General features: G+C 37.2%; 2 protein-coding genes across 2 annotated transcripts in view; both read left to right on the forward strand.

The window, feature by feature from the left end:
* Positions 1-830: 830 nt before the first annotated feature.
* LOC148085151 (NLR family CARD domain-containing protein 3-like) lies at positions 831-14,283 on the forward strand. Its single transcript, XM_087781582.1, has 5 exons — positions 831-834; positions 1,224-3,096; positions 7,429-7,605; positions 10,823-10,996; positions 14,235-14,283. The coding sequence occupies exons 1-5, from the start codon at positions 831-833 to the stop codon at positions 14,281-14,283; spliced, it is 2,277 nt and encodes a 758-aa protein (XP_087637708.1).
* A 9,118-nt stretch (positions 14,284-23,401) lies between these two features.
* The window catches only part of LOC148085152 (NLR family CARD domain-containing protein 3-like), a 58,795-nt gene continuing 54,323 nt past the window's right edge, over positions 23,402-27,873 (forward strand). The window contains exon 1 of the mRNA XM_087781594.1: positions 23,402-23,421. Coding sequence (XP_087637720.1) covers positions 23,402-23,421 — 20 coding nt within the window. The remainder of the gene's footprint in view (positions 23,422-27,873) is intronic.

Below are 27,873 nucleotides of genomic sequence, written 5' to 3' on the forward strand. Positions count from 1 at the left end.
ACAACTTTTGATGTTGACAAGAATGTCATGAGTGTGTTTGTGTGAAGGTGAAGACTCTGCTGAGACTCATGGTGAGGACAGAGACTCCTTTAAATACCCTCAGTGTGAGGAGCACGATGAACAGACCAGCACTCAGAGGTGAGACAAGGACCTCCAAGATTGTCCTCCATGTCTTCATTCTCACTCATTCTACTTCTGTGTTCAAGATCAAAGCAGCAGCAAGAACCTGCTGGACCTGGACCAAGATCTGGACCAGAACCCAGCTGTGTGTCTCTGAAGAGTGATGCTTCAATGAGGAGAGTAATTGACTTCAGAGGAAGTGAAGAGTCTCCAGGTGTGAGGTGAGAGTGAACAAGTGTGAGTCTACCAGGTTCATACACACATTAAACCAAAGAACTTCACTTCACTCACATCACCAGCAGGGGGAGATAAAGACACAATTAAAAACCTCAAACGTTGCTTTCACAGTTGTAGTGCAGAGGTGGACATGTGCAGCAGTGTGAGGACATCTAGTGGTTCAGCTGGTGAATACCAGGATAGAAACAGATGAGAGTTGATCAGAGTTGTCTTTCAATAATAAGACCAAGAATACTCATTTTTATAAAATTATATTTAAAATAAACATCTTAGCTTGACAAAATGTAAGTTCTAATGGAGATGAAAGTGGGTTTTAAAAGGAACCTTCTAGTTTGCTTTTGATCAGAACCTTCAACACGACAAGAGTTTATTTACAGTCTGATTTCATCTCTTCTTCTCAGAATGGACCATCAGAACTCAGAGCTTCTCATTTGTCAGCAACATCCCTCACAACTGGAAATCAAATGGCTGGTATGTGCATAAACTAGAGGAGGTCCTCATCCTAGAGGTTCCTTCTATTCATCATCCTTCAGCTGAATCCAAGTTAAAGCTTCTGGTCTTTGTGGTTCTTGAGATGATCCACTATCACTCTGACTTTCTTCTCTGTGATTCTGTTCCAGTCACTGGAGAGAAACTTCTACAACTATATGCAGAAGGAGCTGAAGAGAGTCTGGAGGTTTGTGAGTCCAGAGACTCCACAGACTGAGGAGGAAGATGAGAAGTGGAGAAGCATCAGAGAAGAATTCCTGAAGATCACAGTTCATCTCCTGAAGGACATGGAGGAGGAGGATCTGGCCGAGCATCTGTGGAGCAGTAAGAACGTGAATGTGAACAAACATGATGAAGATGAAGAACACTTGCATCAGATCTGAAGATTTTACTCCATTTTCACCTTCTACAATCTTCTGACTCGTGTGACTTATGTCTTCATTCAGGAAGTCTTGCTTCAGAGTGTGGAGGACGACTGAAGAGGAGCCTGCAGAAGAAGTTCCACAGTGTGTCTGAGGGGGTCGCTAAAGCAGGAAACTCTGCTCCTCTGAATGAGATCTTCACTGAGCTCTACATCACTGAGGGGGGCACAGACCAGGTCAACCAGGAGCACGAGGTCCGACAGATCGAAGCAGCCACCAGGAACCAGACCAGACCAGAAACCACCATCAGACAAGAAGACCTCTTTAAAGCCTCGCCTGACAGAGAACGACCAATCAGAACACTGCTGACGAAGGGCGTGGCTGGCATTGGGAAGACCCTCCTGACACAGAAGGTCACTCTGGACTGGGCTGAAGACAAAGCCCACCAGAACTTCCACTTCATCTTTCCTTTCACCTTCAGAGAGCTGAACCTGCTGAAAGAGAAGAAGTTGAGTTTGATGGAACTTGTTCATCTTTTCTTTCCTGAAACCAGAGAATCCAGACTCAGCAGCTTTGAAGGACTCCAGGTTCTGTTCATCTTTGATGGTCTGGACGAGTGTCGACTCCCTCTGGACTTCCTCAACAGTCGGCGCCTGATAGAAGCTACAGAGTCCACCTCAGTAGACGTCCTGCTGACAAACCTCATCAGGGGGGATCTTCTTCCCTCAGCTCGTCTCTGGATCACCACACGACCTGCAGCAGCCAATCAGATCCCTCCTGAGTGTGTGGACATGGTGACAGAGGTCAGAGGGTTCAATGACCTCCAGAAGGAGGAGTACTTCAGGAAGAGGTTCAGAGATGAGGAGCAGACCAGCAGCATCATGTCTCACATCAGGAGGTCACGAAGCATCTACATCATGTGTCACATCCCGATCTTCTGCTGGATCACTGCCACAGTTCTGGACATGTTGAAGAGCACAGAGACAGGACAGCTGCCCAAGACCCTGACTGAGATGTTCATCTACTTCCTGGTGGTTCAGTTGAAAGTCAAGAAGCTGAAGTTCGACGGAGGATCTGGGACTGACACAGTTTCTGACCATAAGAGCAGGAAGATGATAAAGTCTCTGGGAAAACTGGCTTTTGAGCATCTGCAGAGAGGAAACTTGATCTTCTATAAGTCAGACCTCACAGAGTGTGACATCAACATCTCAGCAGCTTCAGTTTACTCAGGAGTGTTCACTCAGATCTTCAGAGAGGAGAGAGCACTGTACCAGGACAAGGTGTTCTGCTTCATCCACCTGAGTGTTCAGGAGTTTCTGGCCGCTCTTCACGTCCACCAGACCTTCATCAACTCTGGAGTCAACCTGATGGAATCAAAACTAACATCCAAATCTTCAAGATTGTTGAAAAACAAAAGTCAAACAGAAAGGTTCTACCAGACAGCAATAGATGAGACTCTAAAAAGTCCAAATGGACATCTGGACTTGTTCCTGCGTTTCCTTCTGGGTCTTTCTCTGCAGACCAGCCAGAGTCTCCTTCCAGGTTTGTTGACACAGACAGGAAGTAGCTCCTGGACCAATCACAACACAGCACAGCTCATCAAGGAGAAGATAAGTAAGAAGAATGTGTCTCCAGAGAGAATCATCAACCTGTTCCACTGTCTGAATGAAGTGAAGGACACTTCTCTGGTGGAGGAGGTCCAACAGAAGATGAGATCAGGACGTCTCTCTGATCGAATGTCTTCTGCTCAATGGTCGGCCCTGGCCTTCATCTTACTGTCCTCAGAGGAACATCTGGACGAGTTTGACCTGAAGAAATACTCAAGATATGGTTCAGAGAAGGTTCTTGAGAGGCTTCTGCCGGTGGTTCAAGCCGCAAACAAAGTTCTGTAAGTTGTTCAAACATTTCTGATGATATGAACTAAACATGAATGTTTGATTTACTCTTTGATGATTGTTGTGTTTGTCATCGTGTTTAACAAACTGATCCTAATTTAGACAAACCTTCCTCAAATATTCATACAATATGTGATTTTATGATGTAACTAGTTCAGTCTTGTCAAATAGAGAATTGAAAAACATGTGGCCTCATTAATTATACTGCGTATACACAAATGAATGTGTACGCAACATTTATTTATAGAAAATAAACTTAAGTTAGCATGTGTGACCTTCACAGCAGCTCTGAGCCTGATTTCTACAAAATCTTCATCTTAAAGTCACATGAAGTTTCTTGAATGAAACAAAACCACGAAGGTTACATCAATAAAAATGCAGCTTTATTTAACTTTACTGTTTCATACAAAAGGTCAACTCTTGTCTTTTTCTCAGGAAATGTGTTCTATAAAAATAAATAATAAAATCAAAGGGGTTCGTCTTCATAGTCCTCTTTGTCCGACTGCATGTATTTAATTTAAAATATTCATGTTAGGTATTACTTTAAGATTCTTTTTAAGCAAAATAAGTTCATAAATGTCACTTCCTGTTGGAGCAGTTGAATCTATTTTCAGCTCATGAACTGAATATTGAAAAACATTTGCTTTGTTTCTTATGCAAGTAGATCAGTGTCATCAGAGAATTGAAGGATTGAATTTAACATTTAATTTTACTAAAATGTTCTATTTTTTTAACCATAGAAATATTTTCTGAATCATTTTATTAAATAATTTGAATATATATTATATATTGGATTTTAAACACTTTCACATTTGTATATTAAATTAAAAAAGCCACTTGTTAAAAATATTGAATCTTGAATTTTTTTCATTTTATTTATTACTAAAATAACAATATTAAACTATAAATAAACTCTTTCAATTCTTGTCAAATAGAAAATTGAAAAAGTCACTTGTTGATGAAACTCGTCTCTTTCACAGCCTGAACAGATGTCGACTGTCAGAGAGAAGTTGTTCACTTCTGTCCTCAGTCCTCAGCTCTCCGTCCTCTAGTCTGACTCTACTGGACCTGAGTGACAACAAGCTGCAGGATCCAGGAGTGGAGCTGCTGTCTGCTGGACTGAAGAGTCCACACTGTCACCTGGAGACTCTCAGGTCAGAACATCATCTTTTCTACATCATCAAAGCTCAAATGTAAAGTCAGAGGTGGAAACACGAGTCAAAGTCTGTCATCACTTTGTTCTTCAGTGAAGCAGCTCATAGATACATTTGTATGTTTGTGTAGCAGGTAAAGATGTTACGTAGTTTATAAAAATATCATCTTAATAAATCATTGTAATGATAAACAAACAAGCGTCAACTTTAAATGAAAATGAATAATAATCAAAACAACAGTCCTTCATATTCTTTATCCAGTGTTCTCGCGTCATCTGTCTCGTAGAAGACAAAACACTTTAGAGTGGAATCTTGAGGTTTGTCTTTCATTTGTTTTCATTGTTTGTTTTTTCCACCGTTGTTGTCTCTGTTCTTCTCTTATGGTTCATCTGTTGTTCATGAGGTCTACGACTATTTTAACAGTCGACTGCTCACCAAATATTCAACCATTAAGTCGACTAATCGCATCATTCTTACATTTTTCTTCAATTTATCATGAAGTTTCTTTAATGAAACAAAACTACTTTACTTACTTTAAGCTTCTTTTGAAGCTAAATATGTTCATAAATGTTCATTGAAGCCAATACGTTTTGTTTGTCATGTCTTTTACTGAGACTCCAATTCATTCAGCAACAGTCCAAACCAACAGAGTCAAAACAACCATCAACGGAGACTTAAAACATAAACAAAAAAACAGCAGATCTTTGTTCACTTAATAAGTATTTTGTACACGTCAGTATAAATGTCACTTCCTGTTGGAGCAGTTGAATCTATTTTCAGCTCATGAACTGAATATTGAAAAACATTTGCTTTGTTTCTTATGCAAGTAGATCAGTGTCATCAGAGAATTGAAGGATTGAATTTAACATTTAATTTTATTGAAATGTTGTATTTTTTTAACCTTAGAATTATTTTTTGAATAATTTAATTCAATAATTTAAATATTGAAAGGTTGGTTTTGTTTTCATTGAATAATGGAAATTTTTTTTAGACATATAGTTTAATATATATATTATATATTGGATTTTATACACGTTTAAAAAAATAATGTAAAAGGATACTTGTTAAAAATATTGAATCTCCATTTTTTTAATTTATGATTCCATACCAGCATTTTTATAATGTCTGTGTTTTGAAGAGGTAAAAAAAAGAGGTAAAAAATATTTATATTTTAATGTTGTAGATTTGAAGAGTTAAAATATATATATATATATATATATTTTAATGTTGTAGTTTTGAAGACGTAAAATAAAATAAAATAAAATAAAAATACAACTTTAAAATATTATTATTATTATTTTTTTTTTTACCTCTTCAAAACTCCAACATTAAGAAGAGGTAAAAAATATTTATATTTTACAACTTTTTTGAGCCTTCAAAAAACAACATTTTACACATTTGGGCAACAATTTTTTAATGTTATAGTTTTCAAGAGGTACAAAAAAACTACAACATTAAAATATAAATATTTTTTACCTCTTCAAAACTACAACATTAAAATATAAATATTTTTTAACTCTTCAAAACTACAACATTAAAATATAAATATTTTTTACCTCTTCAAAACTACAACATTAAAATATAAATATTTTTTAACTCTTCAAAACTACAACATTAAAATATAAATATTGTTTAACTCTTCAAAACTACAACATTCAAATATAAATGTTTTTTAACTCTTCAAAACTACAACATTAAAATATAAATATTTTGTATCTCTTCAAAACTACAACATTAAAATAATATTATTATTTTTTTTTTTTTTTTACCTCTTCAAAACTACATTAAAATATAAATATTTTTTACCTCTTCAAAACTCCAGGGTTAAAATTTCTATTGGATTTTAAACACTTTGACATTTTTATAATGAATTTAAAAGGATACTTGTTGACAACAATATTAAACTATATGGTTGAAAAAAAACTTAACTCAATTAAAAAATATTGTTTTTATTATTCAATTAAATTAATAAAACCTTTAATATACAAAGCATTTAATTATTTAATCTTCAATTATTCAAAAAAGTAATTCAACAGTTGAAAGGTTGAAACCATTCAATATTGTGATGGAACTGATATACTTCCATAGTTTCTCTTCATCTGGTCCATCAACATCAAATCAACCATAACATGAACACATTCAATCAAACACTTGTTGATGTTCAAAAGTCCAGCATGAATCAATGACGTGTCAATAGTTGGTATCAAAGGTTTGAAAGAAACTTTGACTGAACTATATTAGAGAGGAAGCAGACAACAAACCACAACTGAAGATCTTATCAATGGAAATAGTTGAGTTTGTCTTTAAATAAACTCTTTCAATTCTTGTCAAATAGAAAATTGAAAAAGTCATTGTTGATGAAACTCGTCTCTTTCACAGGCTGAGCTGGTGTGGACTGTCAGAGAGAAGTTGTTCACTTCTGTCCTCAGTCCTCAGCTCTCCGTCCTCTAGTCTGACTCTACTGGACCTGAGTAACAACTTAGACCTGCAGGATCCAGGAGTGGAGCTGCTGTCTGCTGGACTGAAGAGTCCACACTGTCACCTGGAGACTCTCAGGTCAGAACATCATCTTCTCTCTTCATGTCTGGTCCACAGTTCATCTGGTTTCTTGTCTCTCAGGAGAAATGAAGATAGAAATAAATGTCATGTTTCTAATATCTGGAGAGAAACTAGACGAGTGTCGTCTCAGCTCTTGTTTCCTGGTTGATGAAGCAACTGAGCCAGATTTCCTTGTTCGCAGACGATGTGTTGATAAATGTCACTTCCTGTTGAAGTATTATTTATTTTCAGCTCATGAACTGAATGTTGAAAAACACTTTATTTAATTTAATTTGATTAATCAAGATCAAGTTGATCACATGAAAACATTCACTGAAATACTTGTTCATGTTCCAACAATTCAGCATAAATCAATGATGTCTCACTAGTTTGTAGGAAAGTCTGTTTTTCTAAAGTAAATATTTAACAACAAACCACAACCTCAACATTGTTGTTACTCCTTCTTCATGTTTGTGTTTCTGTCGTCATGTTCAACATTTCACCCTCATTTATACCAACCTGATAAATATTCAAACAAACATGTGACCATGATCTTATGAAAGTAAATAGTTGATTGTTTTTAAATAAAGAATTGAAAAAGTCACTTGTTGACGAAACTCGTCTCTTTCACAGGCTGAGCAGTTGTTTCCTGTCAGAGAGAAGTTGTTCACTTCTGTCCTCAGTCCTCAGCTCTCCGTCCTCTAGTCTGACTCTACTGGACCTGAGTCTCAACTGGAACCTGCAGGATCCAGGAGTGGAGCTGCTGTCTGCTGGACTGAAGAGTCCACACTGTCACCTGGAGACTCTCAGGTCAGAACATCATCTTTTCTACATCATCAAAGCTCAAATGTAAAGTCAGAGGTGGAAACACGAGTCAAAGTCTGTCATCACTTTGTTCTTCAGTGAAGCAGCTCATAGATACATTTGTATGTTTGTGTAGCAGGTAAAGATGTTACGTAGTTTATAAAAATATCATCTTAATAAATCATTGTAATGATAAACAAACAAGCATCAACTTTAAATGAAAATGAATAATAATCAAAACAACAGTCCTTCATATTCTTTATCCAGTGTTCTCGCGTCATCTGTCTCGTAGAAGACAAAACACTTTAGAGTGGAATCTTGAGGTTTGTCTTTGATTTGTTTTCATTGTTTGTTTTTTCCACCGTTGTTGTCTCTGTTCTTCTCTTATGGTTCATCTGTTGTTCATGAGGTCTACGACTATTTTAACAGTCGACTGCTCACCAAATATTCAACCATTAAGTCGACTAATCGCATCATTCTTACATTTTTCTTCAATTTATCTTGAAGTTTCTTTAATGAAAAAAAACTATTTACTTACTTTAAGCTTCTTTTGAAGCTAAATATGTTCATAAATGTTCATTGAAGCCAATAAGTTTTGTTTGTCATGTCTTTTACTGAGACTCCAATTCATTCAGCAACAGTCCAAACCAACAGAGTCAAAACAAACATCAACGGAGACTTAAAACATAAACAAAAAAACACCAGATCTTTGTTCACTTAATAAGTATTTTGTACACGTCAGTATCATTAAAGGAATCATAAATATATTTGTCTTGTGACAGAGAAAACACTCAGAGTGGTGACTTTGACTAACTGAACCACATTAACGAGTCATTTCAAAGTCAATTGTTTACAATAAATGACTGTTTTTACTTGAATTTATTGTTGCAACTGTGTGAATAAAATCATTATAAAATAAAGATCAATAATACGATTATAAATAACTTAATTTCACTGACACTCACGTATAGAAAGTATAGTTTTGTAAAAGCATCAGTTAACAGTCAAATCATATATTGATGATCATTTTAAAGACGTGGTTAAAGTCATCATGTGTGGTGGATGTAAAGAGATCAATGAAAGTTGATGTCATTTGCTGTAAGATTAACTTCAAATGTGAAGAAGATATTTCTGTTTGATTATTGATTCTTTCAGGTAGTAGATCCAGATATGAACATTTTATTTTGTAACATTTAGGAAATCCATGTGTGGTGAGTTGTTTGTTTTTGTACAGTGTAGGCTGCCCTCATCGTGTACTGACACTATTGTTAACTCGTCATCTTCATCAGCCGCTGGTTACGACTTCTTCACCCTCATTTAGAGGATTAGCGCCCCCACAAACAGGACAGGAGAGATGAAGTATTGACGTGACAACCAAGTGTGTTGTAAGAAAATATCAATATTTGTGCTCAGGTTATATACGGGTGTGAAAACTAACATGTTGGTAAGAAATGTCTTTCTCCAATGATTTGTGAGGCTCATCTACAACTACTTCACTTCACACTGAACACATGTGTCTCCATTTCTTGTTGAATCCATTGTGCTGATGGTATCTGTGATCATTCTCCTGACATGTGACTGTTGCAACAATCAGTCTCATCAAGTTGATCATGGTTTTCAACATTTTCAAGGTCAAACATTAAGAGAGAAAAGTGTCGATTTCCTACTTTGAATATGACGAGTTGATAAATGTCACTTCCTGTTGGAGCAGTTGAATCTATATTCAGCTCATGAATTGAATATTGAAAAACATTTGCTTTGTTTCTTATGCAAGTAGATCAGTGTCATCAGAGAATTGAAGGATTGAATTTAACATTTCATTTTATTGATTGTTGTATTTTTTTTAACCATAGAATTATTTTCTGAAATTTTTAATTCAATAATTTAAATATTGAAAGGTTGGTTTTGTTTTCATTGAATAATGGAAAAGAAAATTAGACATAGAGTTTAATATATATATATTATATATTGGATTTTAAACACGTTTAAAAAATAAATTTAAAATGATACTTGTTAAAAATATTGAATCTCGATTTTTTAATTTATAATTCCATACCAGCATTTTTAAAATGTCTGTGTTTTGAAGAGGTAAAAAAAAGAGTTAAAAAATATTTATATTTTAACGTTGTAGATTTGAAGAGGTAAAAAAATATATATATATATATATATATATATATTAATGTTGTAGTTTTGAAGAGGTAAAAAATAAAAAAAATAAAATAAAAATACAACTTTAAAACATCATTATTTTTTTTATTTTTTTTCACCTCTTCAAAACTACAACATTTAAATATATATATATATATATATATATATATATATATATATATATATATATATATTTTTTACCTCTTCAAATCTACAACGTTAAAATAAAAATATTTTTTACCTCTTCAAAACTCAGACGTTAATATTTTTTTTGTTTACCTCTTCAAAACTCCAACATTAAGAAGAGGAACCAAAAACTTTTTCGAGCCTTCAAAAAACAACATTTTACACATTTGGGCAACAATTTTTATTGTTATAGTTTTGAAGAGGTACAAAAAAACTACAACATTAAAATATAAATATTTTTTATCTCTTCAAAACTACAACATTAAAATATAAATATTTTTTACCTCTTCAAAACTACAACATTAAAATATAAATGTTTTTTAACCTCTTCAAAACTCCAGGGTTACAATTTATATTGGATTTTAAACACTTTGACATTTTTATAATGAATTTAAAAGGATACTTATTGATAACAATATGAGAGTGGTCAAACTATATGGTTGAAAAAAATATTGTTTTTATTATTCAATTAAATTAATAAAACATTTAATATACAAAGCATTTAATTATTTAATCTTCAATTTTTAAAAAAAGTAATTCAACATTTGAAAGGTTGAAACCATTCAATAATGTGATGGCACTGATATACTTCCATAGTTTCTCTTCATCTGGTCCATCAACATCAAATCAACCATAACATGAACACATTCAATCAAACACTTGTTGATGTTCAAAAGTCCAGCATGAATCAATGACGTGTCAATAGTTGGTATCAAAGATTTGAAAGAAACTTTGACTGAACTATATTAGAGAGGAAGCAGACAACAAACCACAACTGAAGATCTTATCAATGGAAATAGTTGAGTTTGTCTTTAAATAAACTCTTTCAATTCTTGTCAAATAGAAAATTGAAAAAGTCACTTGTTGATGAAACTCGTCTCTTTCACAGGCTGATCAGATGTCGACTTTCAGAGAGAAGTTGTTCACTTCTGTCCTCAGTCCTCAGCTCTCCGTCCTCTAGTCTGACTCTACTGGACCTGAGTGACAACAAGCTGCAGGATCCAGGAGTGGAGCTGCTGTCTGCTGGACTGAAGAGTCCACACTGTCACCTGGAGACTCTCAGGTCAGAACATCATCTTCTCTTGGTTCTGATAAGTTTCTAAAAGTGTTTCTCCTTCATTTCAGTCTGTCAGGGTGTCAGATCTCAGAGAGAGGTTGTTCTTCTCTGGCCTCAGCTCTGACATTGAACCCATCCCACCTGAGAGAACTGGACCTGAGCGGGAATCATCCAGGAGGACCAGGACTGGAGCTGCTGTCTGCTGGACTGAAGAGTCCAGACTGGAGACTGGAGACTCTCAGGTATGAACAGAGCAGCAGAACTCACTGACTGAACTCCAAAGATCTTCAGACTGAACATTTGATGCTCAGACTCTTCATCTGAACTGAGCACATGAATCCAAACTCTGAGTTCCTCCATGTTCTCCTGCTGGACACCAGTGGAAGCATGAAGGAGACAGTTGAGACTGAGCAGCCTGTTTATAGATCCATCTTTGTTGTCATCAACAGTCATGACTGAGTTGTCCACTGAGAATGAAACAATATTCATGAAACATCTGAATCAAATGAATCTGATCTTCTGACTCTTTCTTCCTCCAGGCTGGATGACTGTGGACCAGAGATGTTAGACCTTCATCCATGAATGGTAAGTTTGATTCCATTGATTGACTTCAACATCAAAGCTCATCTGCTGACACAGCAGTTGAAGGTCTTTGTGGACATGGACTTGATGAAGAAGATTCCAGAACAAACGTGCAGATGTTAAAGACTCACAGTTACAGTATCAAGTGAAGCTCTGATTCCAAATCTTCAAGTCCTTCAGCTCAAAACTCTTCAGGAGCTTCAACATCAACATTGTTTCAGTTTGACTGTCAGTGGAGAACAAAGAAATATTTCTGTCAAATATTTGAAATCAGACGTGAGTTTGATCATCAACTCACAATGTTGAGTCACTTTAAACATCATTTCACACATGAATCACTTCATATTGAATCATGTGTTCACTTGAACATCTTCATCACAACTAGACTAGACTCATGTTAGCTACATGCTAGTTTAGCTGCTGACTTCATCTTCAAATCTGACATTCAAGATGATTCTGGGATGTTTCAGTCACATGGTTCTTCTCTCAAGTTCTCAGAAGAATGTTGACAGAACATTGACTCGTCTCAGTTTGGATCAGTATATGATCGTCAAGACAACGTTCTTCCACCATCATCACCTCATGTCTCTTCTTCTCTCAGTCTTCACTCTCACTGGACTCACACACAGCAGCGCCTCCTACTGTCCAACGACAACAGGAACTTGATGGAGGATCAGGATTATCTGGATCATCCTGACAGATTTGAAAAGCTGCGACTGGAGGTGGAGAGGAAGTGAGACTATCAGAGTGACTCTCAGAAGAAACACAAGAAAATATGTTATTAAGTCAAATGTTTCCTAATATACCTGCTGGATTTGTTTCACGTTTGTTTGTGACTTTTATGATCGTTCTCTAGTTAAACCTCTTTTACTCTGAAAGTAAGTGGTTTAATGGTTATTTTTTCAAACTGTACTTCTCAACAGTAGCTAAACATGATCGTGACAGATTGACTTCATCTCATCTGTCGCCTAGAAATGATGTCATCAGAGGAACAGAGCGAGAGAAACATGAATTAAAAAAGATCAAAAAAATTCAATCCTCTAGTCAAACAGCTTCAAAACATACAGTTCTTTGCACAATATTCTCAAAATCACACTATATTATATTTTATAAACTGATCATTAATGTTATAATCGACAAGTGAATCTACACTTTGACAAATGTATCGTGAGACAATCTTGATCCAGTTTAGAGAGTTTTTCTTCCTTCATTAACTGCAAATGAAAGTGTGTTAAAGTAACAGTTGAACGTATTCAACATTATTTACTCAATCATGTAATAGTAGGTCAAATAAAACTATTACAACAGTTCTGGAATCATGTGATGTTTTAAGTCTTTTCTTGTCTTTTTATGTCACACGTCTGAAGTAATAATTCGAACTCATTTTCTACTCGCCCTCATGTCGACTAAGGGTTGGGATTATTTTCAGAGTGATCTGTTCTTTTTAGAGTTATAGACAAAAATGTTTGTTCATTTTAATGTAGCAACTGGAGCTCAGTGGTCTTCGTCTTCATCTTCGTCCAAAAAGACACTTGAAAACATCCAAATACCTCCAGACTACTCGACTGTAACTCTTGGATTGAAGCTCCACATGAGAAGAAATGATCATAAAAACACTTAAATTAATCTATATTTTAAATGTGTTTGTAGTGAAAGATCTCAGTCTCTCAGTGTAAATCTTGCACTTGTGCACTGACACTTTCAATGTGTTTGATGAGGAAACACTAGCTGGAGCTGAGCCTGAGAACTTAAATAAATATATTTAATATTCAAATATTTAATAATAAACACTTGGATTAAACCTCATATCATTTTGAAACGGAGGCGCCACCTACTGAGCATTAAACATGATGACACTGTTAGTGAAGCTTCATCTCACCATCACTAGTTTTGGATGACCAGCATGTCAGAGTAAGAAGAACACGCCGTACAACAGTGGTGCTTATTGAAGCCTCTAATATATAACAGGATTGAAAATAATTAGTTTTCCATTTTCACAGCTCCATTATTACAAACAACAGGTATTTACTTCCTGTGATGTGTTCAAGAGTTGGATTGTAAAACATTGACTGTAATCTACAGTTGCACCACTAGATAGAGCCATTGTCAATAAATAAAACACGAGTCACTATCATCACCTGTCGTGGTTCACTCCATCCCTGCAGCGAGGAAAACTTATCTTAGTCCTTGCAGAATTATTGACAGGACAGTGAATTATCTTAAATCACCACTAGAGGGAGCGATGTTCTCTCAGATTACAATTAGCAGCATTTTAGTCTTTCTTTATCCTTTAACTGACACATCGTCCTTTGTGTTGACATCAGGGGTGTCACACCCTGAAGATGACATGTGTTGGTGAATCATATAGTACTTATATAATAGTTTATTATGTGTTTAATTTCAGCACTTTATATAGACCTGATGTTTTATTTTTTCATTATTTAGAAGAAACAACAGCAACATTCTTTCCTGCTGGAGGAAACTGAAGGCAACACTTGAGACTCAAATACAGCAGAATGTAGTTATAAAAGTGATTCACACGACACAACAATAATCATTAAATGTTGGGTTTTAAAAAAAATCAAAGTCTCTTGATAATCTTGACAAAATTGCAACATATTCCATATGTTTCAAAGCGAAGGTGCGTCCGTTTCTCTTCCAGATCAGCTGTGCAGAGAAAAGTTGTTCTGGACATGTTAAGTCCTAAATGAAAGCAGCTTTGACTGTACAAAAAAAAAGAAGAAGAAATAAGGACTCGTAGAGAGACTCCACACATGGTGAGACCATAATGTTCAGGGTCGGAGTCTCTCTGCACAACTTCTGGTCTGAGTGATTTGAAACACAGGGGCTCAGTAGCAGAGGTGTGTGTGTTAGTGACATAGTGGGGGGGCAGCACAGAACATATACAATGGACAGGCCAAGCACACAACATGATTCCTTCCTGAGACATTGGTGTGTGTACAGTAACGATGGTCAAGATGATGTGAAGGCGTTTTGGCATCAAGTGTATCACAGGGTGTGAGGTTGCTCTGGATCCTGCATGTTTCTAACACAGGGGACGATGCGTGAGGACAAATATCAGAAGGACCTTCACGATCCCCCGTCCAGAGGGACCACTACAATCTAGTTTTCCCCACCACGACATGACACGGACCCACATAGAGGCTTTTGAGAATCACTTGTATTCAATACAGTGTGTATGTACACCACTCTTCACATGGATCAATATCATGAAGCTGCTACAGGAACGTCCGAGCCCGAGATGTGATCCACCTCAACACTTCCAGACTCCGTCTCTGTCTGCTACATGACCAGAAAGATATGCCCCGACTGGAGTGCTACTTGTTCATACCTACTGTACGTCAAAACAAAAGGGGGGGAACCGTGAACGCCTCATTCTGAACAGCCGGTGATTAGTTAAGTGTCCAGTATTTAGTCGAACACAAAAACTTCCTTCAGTAAAATGTATTTCCTGGAATCACAAACCTATGAACAAAACACATAAAAGGTTTTTTCTTTTAAAAATCAAGTGAAGCCTAAAACTCTTCATAGTTTTGCAGAAATTAATACAACTTATATACATATCCCCTTTATAATGAATCTTCATGAACTGGATTTCTTGAAAAGACCTGTGACCATATCATACAATCATTGTTTTCCATTTGTCTGGAAGCACAAAACAATACGTGGACAACAACCTGGAATAGACTGTGACACTCGTAGAGACTTTCTTTTTGTGCACATACATGTGAGGACTGGAAATAACTTCTGTTTGCTCTTTGTGTTCATCAGAATAATGTACACGTGACATCAAAGCCAAACATCTTCCTCAATACTCTCGGTGGTACGAAAAGATCCAAACAGTGAAGGGATACAACAGTTTCTCATCTCAGAAAAGGTTTTCAGTCGCCCTCATGTCAAACACCATAGTTCATATCTATATGTATTTATATAACTTTGTCGGCCGTCACTACGCCGATTGTGTGGCTGGACTGCTTTGGTAGAGCTGGGCAGAGCTGCCTCTCTCCAGGCCTCCAGAGTTCTCCAACATCTCCTGGATGAGAGGAGTTATGGAGCCGGGGATTTCCATCTTGAGGGTGATGACTCGTTCAGCTCCTGCAGACAGAAGGAAACAACAAAACTCTTCCTCGCTTGTCTCTGTGTATCCATCATAATACATGAATACACCTTTTTAAAACTAAAAAATAAACATTTACCCTTGTTTTACACTGGCAAACAAACAACATTCTTTCTATTATGGCTTTTAAGCTTCTAAGGAAGATAAAACTGACCTAAAAAAGTATTTATCTCTAACAGTAGAGGGAGCCAGAAACAAATATGTTCAGCCTTCTGTAGCGCCAGCAATATTAGATCTATTGATGTGTCGATGAAGCTTCATGAAGCAGGGTCATATTTTTCACAGATCAGTCCCTCCTGGAGGAGTGGGACCCCCACACTGCACTGCTGAACCGGGTTTATACTTCAGGGTCTCAGCTTACAGAGCAAAGAGTGACATCTAGTGGACTCAGGAAATAATGACACTGTTTCATGAAGCTTCATCAACACATCACTATATTAATTTAAAGTAAAAAGAAAAGATTTTATTTAATGTTTCTTTTGAGAGGATCTCTAGTTTCATTGTTCAGACCGACCCAAACACAAGATGAACCCTTTATTTGTAGAACCGTGGTTCTACAAATGCTGTTACACCCTCTACAGGCTGTCGCTATGGATGATGTCTCGAGCCTCAGCCTCGTCGCTGAGAAAGATGGACGAACTCGCCAGCAGGGGGCAGTAGGTTGTCTCTGTAGAAGGCCACATTACACACCTGGGATGGGTCGAGCAGCACCGGTCCATCGGCGCATGCATCAGGTTCGGAGAGCGAGTACTCGTAGCGTTGCATTGCTCGGTGCAACTGTGTTAAAAAGGAAGCAGATCTGACATGAAACAGCTCCGTCAAAATAGTTGTTCAATCAGACAAAAAAGAAAGAAAAAATAAAATCAGCAAAGAAAAGAAAATATCTGCTTTGTAGGATTTTTATGAACTTTTTTTCAGCAAATAAGATATTTTATTTAAGTAACCTATTGATAACATTTAATCATGTACATTTTGTTGTGCCTAATTTAAATGTATTATTATCAGATGATGGACAATTTAACTCATTTATGAATGTTTATTTTGGATTGATGGAATGATTGACAGCTGTGTTTCTCATGTTCCCATGATTGAGTGACATGGAGCGGCGAATTGACGCAAATTGTTCACTTCTGCACTTACACTTAATATTTTGAGTGCACAAGTGTGTCCCAATTATCAGTGTGCGAAAATCTAGTCCACAATCTGCACTGAATTGGGAAAGTTGAGTGTAGATCGATGGACACTTTCCACCCTCAACGACCTCCATCTTAGTGACGTAGATGAAGCTAAACTGAAGCTAAACTGAAGCTAAACTGAAGCTAAACTGAAGCTAAACTGAAGCTAAACTGAAGCTAAACTGAAGCTACGTCACTGACGACCGTTTTCAGAGCAGATACCGACGTAAATGTCACACAACACAACAACAGTAATAACACAATGAAACACAACTTGACTTGTTTCAATTGTATAAAAGTGTTGTCAAGTGTCAGTGATAGTGTTTCAACGACTGGTTTCAGTCAGTGTTAAAAAGTAGTAGAAGAAGAAGCTGTCGAGTCATTTACAAGTGTGTAGCAGCAGAGTTTTATTCGAGACAGTACTACACTGGCCAAATTTGAGCACTGGCCAAGTACATATGTAACCCAGCCGTTTATTTGGTGTTTTATGTTTCAATTATTTTCACTGGAATAATATAATTCAACCCAGTTGTTATTTTTGTGTTTTATTGCTTTTCGATGTTTGTATCGCATTAAGACACTGTCGCTTTAAGACGGTCATTGTTTTACTTGTGTTCCACTGATGAGACTCAGGTGTTGAGATGCTTCAGCGGCTCAGAGACTGAGACACGTGTCATCGCTCCTGCATTTCTATTGAAACACTTGCTTGTCACTCCTAGGTGAGCCTAAACAATACGTTTATATTATTGTTCATATTTCTGTTTATAATTCTGTGTATAAATGAACGTTGTATCGAAGCAACTATTTACGTTTATGTGTATGAAGCTTGAACATTGTTTTGTAACTTCATGCAAGTGTACATTTTCTCAACAGTATTTTATATTGTACTGTTTCACTTTGTTTGAAAGTGAGTTGAACTTTATATTTTGTTATCGCGTGGTGTTGAGATGCTTCAGCGGCTCAGAGACTGAGACACGTGTCATCGCTCCTGCATTTCTATTGAAACACTCGCTTGTCACTCCTAGAACTTCACTGTTCTTTGCTGGTTCCTGATTGTCACCGAAGGAGGACGAGTAAACATCTGTTCCACAAAGACTTCCAGGACAAACTAGAGTATTTCAGGATTGATACTCACTCTATGCACTTTTATTTTGCTCGTCAGCACAACAAACAGACAATATTATTTTTCGTTTGAAGACAATACATTTTCCAGCCAAGGAGGCTATTTTGTTTTTGTTTGATTATTGAATACTTCGTGAAAGTATATTTTGTTTATATTTTTATAATAGTTTAGAGTAGGAGACAATATAATATAAATATTTATTTTCTCTACTGTGTATGTGGTGGATGAATGTTCTTCTGTCCATAATTATTTTATTTACTGGACTGATAGTTCACTGCTATCAACCCTACATTTTCCACATTGGTTACACATACACATCTTAATGTGTACTATAAACCAGTGCACACAGAGAAGTGCGTGATATGGGACACAGCCCGGGACTTTTAAATGCCGTTTTCAAGAGTTTGGATGGAGGACAACTGACGATCCGATGAGTTTGTGAGCAACCAAAAGGAACGAGAAAAGCTGGATGATGATTTTCTGTCAGCCCGACATTCAGAGATCATCAAAGATCCGGCATTTGAGTTGAGTTGAAGGAGCCACATATCCAATCCACCTGAGCCAACTGACCACCTCCAAGTCCCCCCCGACATGGAAGCCTCCCCCAAATCCATCAGACACTTGGGTACTTTTTTATTGATTGCTTTGCGGAGTGAAGCGGCCCCATCGTATCCGGTCTTACCGCACCTGAGCTACGATTCAGGCCTGCAACATTAATGTTCAATAATGATGGACAAACTGTTCATTATTTTGTGTTTTAGATCGAGTGACAAGTCTAGTTTAAATTGAGAGTATTTTTGTTTGTCTTTGTCTTTTATAAGTACATTTATTTGTGATTGAACTACTTGTGGAACTTTTATTGTTTAATTATTTTACTGAAACTAAATTGGTGAATTCAGGTCCTGCAGACGTTTAGTAGAGCAGGATCTCTACAGATTGTATAAGTTAAAAATAATTGCAGTCGGGTTAAACCTAATACATCATTTCCAACAAAGATGAACCAAAAGTAATAAAATAAATCTGAACCTACATTGCTTTCCGTTTACATGTTGCAACCAAGGCTCCAAAAATGCTCTTTTCAGAGGCAGATGTCGGCGTCCCTCACTATAACTTCTTCTGCTGGGGCCCCTTTGTCCAGCACATAATCCAGCTTTAAACACATCACACAATTATTTTGACAATAAAACTTCAAGTGGTTCATTCATCTCCAGCCAATGGGGGGTGAGGAATCAGTAACAGCGCATCAATCCTGGGTCAAGACTGAATAGCTTAAAGAGGCAGTGCGTGATACAAATCATGCTCTTGACTCTCTGGTCCTTACACTCCTGACACGCTTGTCACTCTTGGGGTCCCATCCTCTCCTGTCTTTGACCCCGTTCTTGACTCCTGCCCCTTCCCTTCCTGCAACTTGGTGAGAGAAGCTTCCCAGCTTGACCATAGCTTCTCAAGACACAAGCAAGCTGCAACCCAATCTCCTGCAGCCAGCCAAGCAAGCCTGAACCAAGCAACCAAACTGCTCTTCCAGAAAAGACTTGTGACCCCTTGCACCGAGTAAAGATACATCTCTGGACAGTTACGCCAACTCGGTCAAGGGAGATCTTTGCCAGCCTGCAACAAAGGACCAGGACCGGACCCAATTTTTCATATGTTTGTATAATCAATTTAAGAGCCTCTTACTCAGTAAAGAACATTAATCACAACAACACGAAGTGACTTCAGTAAATGAGATTGATTCAAAGTAGTGTTTCATAGTTAATTAATAACTCCAATGAATTAATCATTATCGATATAAATGTAATAGTTTCCACTTTCAGATCTATTCATGGTCAGGCTCCTCCTTACATCACTGATCTGATCCAGCCTTACACCCCAGCTCGGGCTCTGAGGTCTGTGGATCAGAATCTACTGATGGTTTCTGGCACACGGTCCAGGACCAGAGGAGAGAAATCCTTCCAGACTGTTTGTTCAGGCTTTTCCTTGATTTTCTGGAACTCCTGTTGTGTTGTCAGTTTTATCTTGATCTTTAAAGTATATACTTTATTGAATATTGTTTTGATTGTTTAAGCGCTTTGTGACCCTGGTCTAGAAAAGCGCTATATAAATAAAAAATTACTTACTTACTTACTTTGGACTAAGACTCAAAGGTGGTGCTTCTTTTCTTCAGGTCATGTTTACCTAGAGGCAATTTTAAAGTTAAATCTACCAGAAATGAGTTGTTCTGAAAATAAAAGTTTGTGACCCGTTTCACAAATTAAAGAAAACAATGGGAGCCACAAAACTCTTTTGAAATTTAAAATGAAATAACACTGCATATAAAGTTTTTTTTGCTTTGTGCTATGTATAAACAAACTATTATGGGTTAAATTTATGAAATCAATGAACGACTGAAGGTTAGGTAAAATACTATTTAAGTCCTCCTTGTAGTAATGAAAAAACAAAACGCCAAACTTCAATTATCCACTGGCAGAGAACCAAAAATGCCGTCCTCTCTCTCTGTGCCGTCATCCTTCTACTGGCGCCGTGCCGTCAGCTGCCAACCTGAATAATAAAATGTCTATTTCACTGAACAATTAAAAAATGTGAATATTTGCCAAATTATAGGAAATTAAATCATTTATCATACTTGGTCAATGTTATTTCTGCTCCTGAACCGCAGCGCATAGCGTCTCCACATCAGGGCTGTATGACCTTTATCTTCACACAGGATTGTAGGCTCTCATCTGTGAGGCGTGTGCGATGTTTGTTTTTAATAAAGTTCATGTTGGAGAACACCTGCTCACATACAAATGTGGATCCAAAGATCGACAGGACTCCAAGTGCATACTTTTTCATGTCCACATAAAAGTCGGGGATAGCGTTCCAAGTTTCGAACACAAGTTTGTCTGGTTTGGGGAGGTTTTCAATATCACACCATTTGTGATTCTGAGCAAGAACGGCCTTCTGGCGTGAAACATCTTCAAGGTCCGCTGTCAGGCGCTTTAACTTGGACACCCACATGTCTTTGTTGGCTATGTCAGCCAGTTCCATTTCAAGATCAGGTGGACTCACACCTGGAAAGGCTGTCATATTCAACAGGGATGGATCGAGGCTGAGGGGAGTGACAGGGAAGGATAATGTGTTTTTTCCTCTGAACTCACTGAATCATTTCCCAAACGATGTTTGCATTGCAATGACTGCAGAATGTAAATACTCTAAATTCACAATGTGAGCTTTTTTGAACTCACTCAAACTGGGGAAGTGTGACAGTGTACCTTTCTGTAAATCTCTGGCAAGCACTGTCAACTTGCGCTCGAAAGCCAAAACCTCCTCCAACATGCACAGGGCTGTGTGTCCTTTCCCATGAAGAGCTGTGTTTAGCGTGTTCAGGTGCGCTGTCATGTCTACCATGAAGTGTAGCTTTTCCAGCCACTCTGGCTGTTCCAACACAGGATATGTGAGCCCTTTGCTGCCCAGAAATGTTTTCACCTCTTCCAGACACGCGGCAAAGCGTTTCAGCTCCTCGCCTCTAGACAGCCACCGGACTTTGTTGTGCAACAGGAGATCAGAATATGTGCTTTCCAGCTCGTCCAGCAACGAACGAAACTGACGGTGATTTAAACCTTTCGCCATTATTTTATTGACAATCTGAATGACAACATTCATTACGTCTGTGCATTTTGGAGGAAATGTTTGAGCACACAGTGCCTCTTGGTGCAGGACGCAGTGAAAAGTCAGCAACTTTCTGTCCAGCAACTTCTGCAGTAAAGCCACAAAGCCCTTGTGCGCTCCTGTCATACTCTGTGCCCCGTCTGTAGCCACTGACACCAGGTGGGCGGTGTTTATTCCTTTGGCTCTTAAACAATTCAAGACAGCCTCACAGACGTCCTCCCCCCGTGTTTGGCATTTTAGTGGTATCAACTCAATCATTTCTTCCTGTGGCCCAGCAGAGTTTACATACCGGCAGAACAGCGCTATTTGTTCAATATCACCTTTGTCTTTGGATTCATCACAGGCAATTGAGTAGGCAACAGCTGAATTGATGTCTTTAATGTACTGTCTGGTGATGTCTTCTGCCATTTGTATGGTTCTGTCTTTGACAGTTTTTGCAGAGAGGGGCATATCCTTGATTTTCTGTACAATTTCACTCTTGTTTTTAAAGTCTGTGAATAGATGTTCTGAAATCTTAATGAAAGATTATTTTAAATATCTCCATCTGCAAACGGCTTCCCCTGCCTTACTATTTCCTGAGCTGCAACAAAACGAGCATATGTACTTATATTTGCAGACTTCATCCACTTCTTGAAGTGATTTTTGCTCAAATCACCTTCCGTGTCAGTTCAGAAACAGCTTTTTTTTCTCTCATTTCCATCCGGATATTTTTGAGCAAATGCTGCGTGTTTATTTTGGAAATTGGCGACATTTGACTTTTTGTTGTTAGCGAGTTTCTCATTGCATATTAAGCACACAGGTAAACCAGTCTCGTCAGCAGTGAAAGCAAATGCATCTGCCCACGCAGCATTGAACGTTCTGTTTTCTTCAGACACTTTTCTTTTCTTTGAATTCTCCATAGTAAGCCTACCTGGGGTGGAAAAGTTAAAGTAACCAGACACTGGAGGGTGTCGCACATTGGAGGTTGTGACGTGTATCAAGAGCGACAAAAATATGTTAACACATTTTATATGATCGCCATAATAATCTTAATAGAATTACATTTTGAAAATGAATGAACTAAAATCAAATACATTTGAATTAAATACTCATTCATTATTTTCAACTGCTGAGCCGCATCAGAGTGATCAAAGAGCCGCATGCTGCTCTGGAGCCGCGGGTTGCCGACCCCTGGTCTAAGGGCTATAATCTACTACAGAAGATTGGACAGAGATGTTTGGCCATGACTTCACTGTATCTGTTGTTTGATATCATTTGTATAAGACAGATATTATTAAACATGACACCTATTTTCAGCATTTTCCAGTACAGGCAGATGGAACCAGCTGTGGAATTTTCATGATTATGGTAGAATGTTGCAATTTCCTCATTAAATGTTTTCTATTCAATAACCAAATGACTGTTCATCAAATCCGTAGTATGCCTTCTCCATCTGTACCAAGAGTGAATTTATTTTCACTGGAGTAAGTTGTCTATACTGAAGTCACAGCTAACTCAACTAATGTCACGACCATCTATATAACCATTTTTTTATTAAAAAGAATGATATTCCCTCCATCAGGAGGTGGTGGTGCTGGAGGCTCATGGAAAGATTTTCCATTGAGGGGTAAGAAAATTTCAATACAAGAAATTGATCACACATATAACAAAATATTGTATGAAAATAACAGTATTAGTACCGTAGTAGTACCAGAAATGTTGTCTCTCATGTATTACAAAATGTAGTAACAACTATCAAGGCCTACATGGAGAGCGACATAATCAGGTAACAGGGATTGTGTACAGTAGTATATAATGATATATATAAGTATATAGGATACAATAAACTATTTATTTACGTTTTGTTTTCCACACGCTTGTTTAATTCAACTCTTAAAAACAGTCTTCTCTGAGGCTATAATCTCAGTGATCCAAAAGGAAGGAAAAGACAAATAAATTATGGAAATTATAGACCGATATCTGCACTAAATGTAGATTATTAAATATATACATCCATTATTTAAAAAAAAGATGGAAAAATAATGTCAACTCTGTTTAAAACGGACCAAACTGTCTTCATCTCAGGACGTGTAGCCCGAGATAATATTAGACGAACAATCCAAATAGTCAACTCTACACAAAACAAAATTCATTTGGAATGGACAAAAAGCCGAGAATAAAATACACAACAATCCAATTACCCAAAGAAAAAGGTGTGATGGGGCTTCCCAATCTCAAGGACTACTTTTACGCAGCACAACTGAGAAGATCAGTTGGTTTGATGAAACCTTTGATGAAAATGGAAGGATATCGAATCAAAAAGAAATGACATCCCGGTCCGATCACTTCTAGTAACAGTAAAATCATAAGAAAACTATACAATATTCTTGATCCTTTCACTCTACACACTTTACAAGAGTGGTTTGAAATAATCCAACAAGAAAAGCAGGAAAAAGAAGTAAAAAACCTAAACTGGGTGTCATATGATGATGAATTCAAACCAAACCAACACGATATGAGATTCAAAGACTGGGAAAACAAAAGAATAACAGCAATTTGTACAATAACTAAAAAGGGTTTAATGAGTTTCCAGGAGCTAAAACACGATCTGGACTAGTTAAAGATGATTTCTTTCGATACTTGCAAATAAGAGGCTACTATGTAAAGCAGATACAAAGCACGAGGACCCAGGAGGACTGCTTGAATGGATCTACAATACATACAGAGGAACACAATTCAGAGATATTAGCGCCATATATAAATGTTTGAGAACAACTCACTCTTTTTCAACTCTTTATTACTCCGAGAATAAAAAGCAAATTTGACGAATCAGGTGATACATGTTGGAGGATGTGTGGAGAGAAGGGTGTCCATCATGATCACATTTTTTGGCAATTTACAACAATAACTATATTCTGGGAGAATGTAAATAGAACAATTGGAACCATTCTTGTCTATTCTGTGCCAAACACTTTAAAAAAACGATGTACCTGGGAAATATAAACGATGTGTTATGTCATATAATGTGTATCTAATGTGAATAATGTTGGTTGCATGTAAAAAAGTTACGAGAAACTGGTTCAAAGCAGAAGCTCCTGATTTGCATCAATGGATGAACATTATGAGGGAAATACGACTCATGGAGCAATTGACCTTGAAACTCAGACTGAAAGAAACTCTGTGGACCCGGCGATTGAAAAAAAAATGGACTTCATTTGATACTATCACTCCTAAATGACTTTTGGATTTGAATGATGGACATTTGAAACCTGTATGTTTTATTTTGTCTAGTTTATTTATTTGTGTGTTTGTTTGTTTTTATATTTGTTTTATGTGTTTGGAGATTTAAATTATGTAAAGTGTGGAGAAACTTAATAAAAAGGAAAGTATTAAAAGAATAAAAGTAAGAAAACGGACCCTTGAGGTACACCACAGGAGACACTGGCTGTAGAACTTGAGGTGTATCCCATGGCGACCGCAAAGGTTCTGTTTAATAGGGAGGAAGAAAACCACCTCAGTGCAGTTTCTCTGATGCCAACCCAAGAGTTAAGACGATCTATTAAAATATTGTGGTCAACAGTGTCGAAGTTTGCAGTAAAATCTCAAATAATGAAAATCACGCTTTCCTCTTTATCAGCAGCTAAAAACAAGTCATTAGTGACTTTTAAAAGTTCAGTCTCTGTACTGTGACCGGATCTTAAACCTGATTGAAATCTTTCAAATAAATTACATGAAGACATAAAATATAAAATTTGGAGGGACACCACCTTTTCTAAGACTTTGGCTAAAAACAGGAGTTTAGAAATTGATCTAAAATGAGTAAAAACTGGTCCAGGCTGGGTTTCTTCAAACGAGGTTGGACCACAGCATGTTTAAAAGAACTGGGTAGAAGAGAGCTGAATAAAATGTGTAAAACTGTGTTGAAAACATCCTTTAAAATTTTTCGTGGGAATGACACTGAGAGTGCTTTTCATCTTGGATAAAGTCTTTGACAAAACCGGGAGGTTCAGGATTAAAGCTGTTAAAAAAGCAGGAGTAAAATGCTCTGTGAAGGAGGATGTTGAGTGAGGGTTAAAAACATGTGAGCGAGTGAGTCGGAGGAGTTCGGGGGATGGAGTAACCAGGTCCATTGTTAATAGAACAGCTTTATGGTCCGACACTCAGATATCCTTCAGTGAAACTTTGGATGGGTTGAGGCCAGTGTGTATAAAACCATGTGTGTTGGTTTATCAATAATCTGTGATAAATTAAAAGAGTCGATTGTGTCAATAAAATGGATGAGTCCTGAGTCTTGAGCAGGTTCTGACTCTGACCTTGAAGCGCCGAAGAGTCGACGGTGTTTGACGTGTCCATGACTAGCATGTAGCCGGGAGTCGTGATGTCCAAATGAAACAGTTTCAAGTAAGAACCAATTAAAACTGCAATATGAACAGTCAAAAGTGACGATAAAGGTGGATATAAAACTAGTAAAATCAATGTTGACACACTGACGTGCTGATATGCATATGTGTGTAATGGATACAAGTGTGTTTGCATGCAATTGTTCTGTGTGCAGTCATTTGCAAAAAGTGTGAAGCTGACATTGTGCTTATAGTTGTTTTCATCTGGGCTGGAGTTTTGCTCCTCAAGTATAAGGTTTTTATAATTGTGTATGACTTTTGATTTTAGTGTTCATGCAATACAAAAAACTGTAACATAGTTACTATGGGTGCAACACCTTTTACAAGTGGGTCCAGCAGACTTCAGCTTTCCTGACTCTAAAAGTTGCCTTGTTAGTGGAAAGTGAGGCCTTTTACAGACGAGGCCTACTGCCCCCTGCTGTGTGGAGAGCACATATTTTTTTCTCATTGTACTAGTTGCAATGACAATAAATGAGTAAACGGAAAGAATAATTTGTAGAACCATGGTTATGAAGATAAAGGGGTTCATGTTGTTTTTGGACAAAGAAACTAGAGATCCTCAGAAATGATATATTGTTTTACTTTTAAATCCCTGCAGGAGAGAAATGAAAGCACGTACAGTCAATAAAATCTTGACAATGAACCAGAACACAAGGCTTGGTAACAGTCTAACAAGAAAGACCGGTTTCATGAGTCACGTACTTTTATTTCAGTCCTGATCTTTGATACCAGCGTCAGAAGGAGTTGATCAGTGTCTTGTTCCATCAGTTCTGGTCAGAAGAAGCTGAATTCTGCTCCAACATGGACCTGAGACCACAGAGAAGAAAGCTGCAGACAGGTCAGTGACTCTCTGACTCTCACACAAGTCAGCAGTTGATGAAATGAAATGAATCACAACGAGACGATCCATGTTGATGTTTTTAAACAACTGCAGCTCAATCTACAAATGATGACACAGAAAATCTGAATCTCACCACAATCAAACAACTGTGTGTGTGTGTGTTTGTATACTTTGTATTTGTGTGTGTTTGTACATGTGAGTATTTGTTTTGTATGTATATTTGTGTCTGTGCTTTAATATGTGCGTGTGTGTGCTTGTGTGTGTGTGTTTGCGCGTTGTGTGTGTGTGTGTGTATGTGTGTGTGTGTGTGTGTGTGGGGGGGGGGGTGTGTGGGTGTGTGTGTGCTTGGGTGTGTTTGTGTGCGTGCATATTTGTTAAACTTCCTGATGAGGCAGTTGTGAAGAATTAAGTCTTTTTCAACCACTGTGTCTAATTTGTCTATAAATATTCTTTATCAGCAAAAAATATACTATTATTGTGTGTCTGTGCTGTTGTAGTGACTGTGAGTGTGATCATGTGAGTGTGTATTGTTAATATAGACCAGAAGTACCTTATAGTCGGTCACAAGCTACCGGTCGAGCCGTGACATAATAAAATGTGATAAATATGATGATATGAGAGAAAATAGAAGAGAATCATTCGGCGCAATTCATTTATATGACATGCACATCAGCCAATCAGAGCTCTCTTCTCTTTCAGTGTGAGTGCAGCAAATTTCATATGTACCGAGAATAGTAATGGCATGAAACTTGACTTCCTGACAGGTTTGAAGGTGTCCTATGTACATATTTACTGCTCAGATCCATGTTTATCAGAGACACATTAATATCAATATTGATCGAAGATAAACACATGTTTGTAGATACGAGTGGATATGAGTGGATAATAAATTATTTGCAAACTTAAAAATATGTTTCTCATTTACTTAATTAATGATCTTTATTTATTAAGACAACATGACGTTTATGGAGTTGTTTTCCAGGCATTTAACGCAATT

This window comes from Callionymus lyra, chromosome 2 (assembly GCF_982586985.1).
Source record: "Callionymus lyra chromosome 2, fCalLyr1.hap1.1, whole genome shotgun sequence".
Lineage (NCBI taxonomy): Eukaryota > Metazoa > Chordata > Actinopteri > Syngnathiformes > Callionymidae > Callionymus > Callionymus lyra.

What these genes read in the sequence shown, in the direction of transcription:
- LOC148085151 (XM_087781582.1), top strand. An exon ending in CAAGCCGCAAACAAAGTTCT is followed by an intron (nt 3,097 to 7,428) that starts GTAAGTTGTTCA and finishes TCTCTTTCACAG; the next exon opens with GCTGAGCAGTTGTTTCCTGT. An exon ending in TGTCACCTGGAGACTCTCAG is followed by an intron (nt 7,606 to 10,822) that starts GTCAGAACATCA and finishes TCTCTTTCACAG; the next exon opens with GCTGATCAGATGTCGACTTT.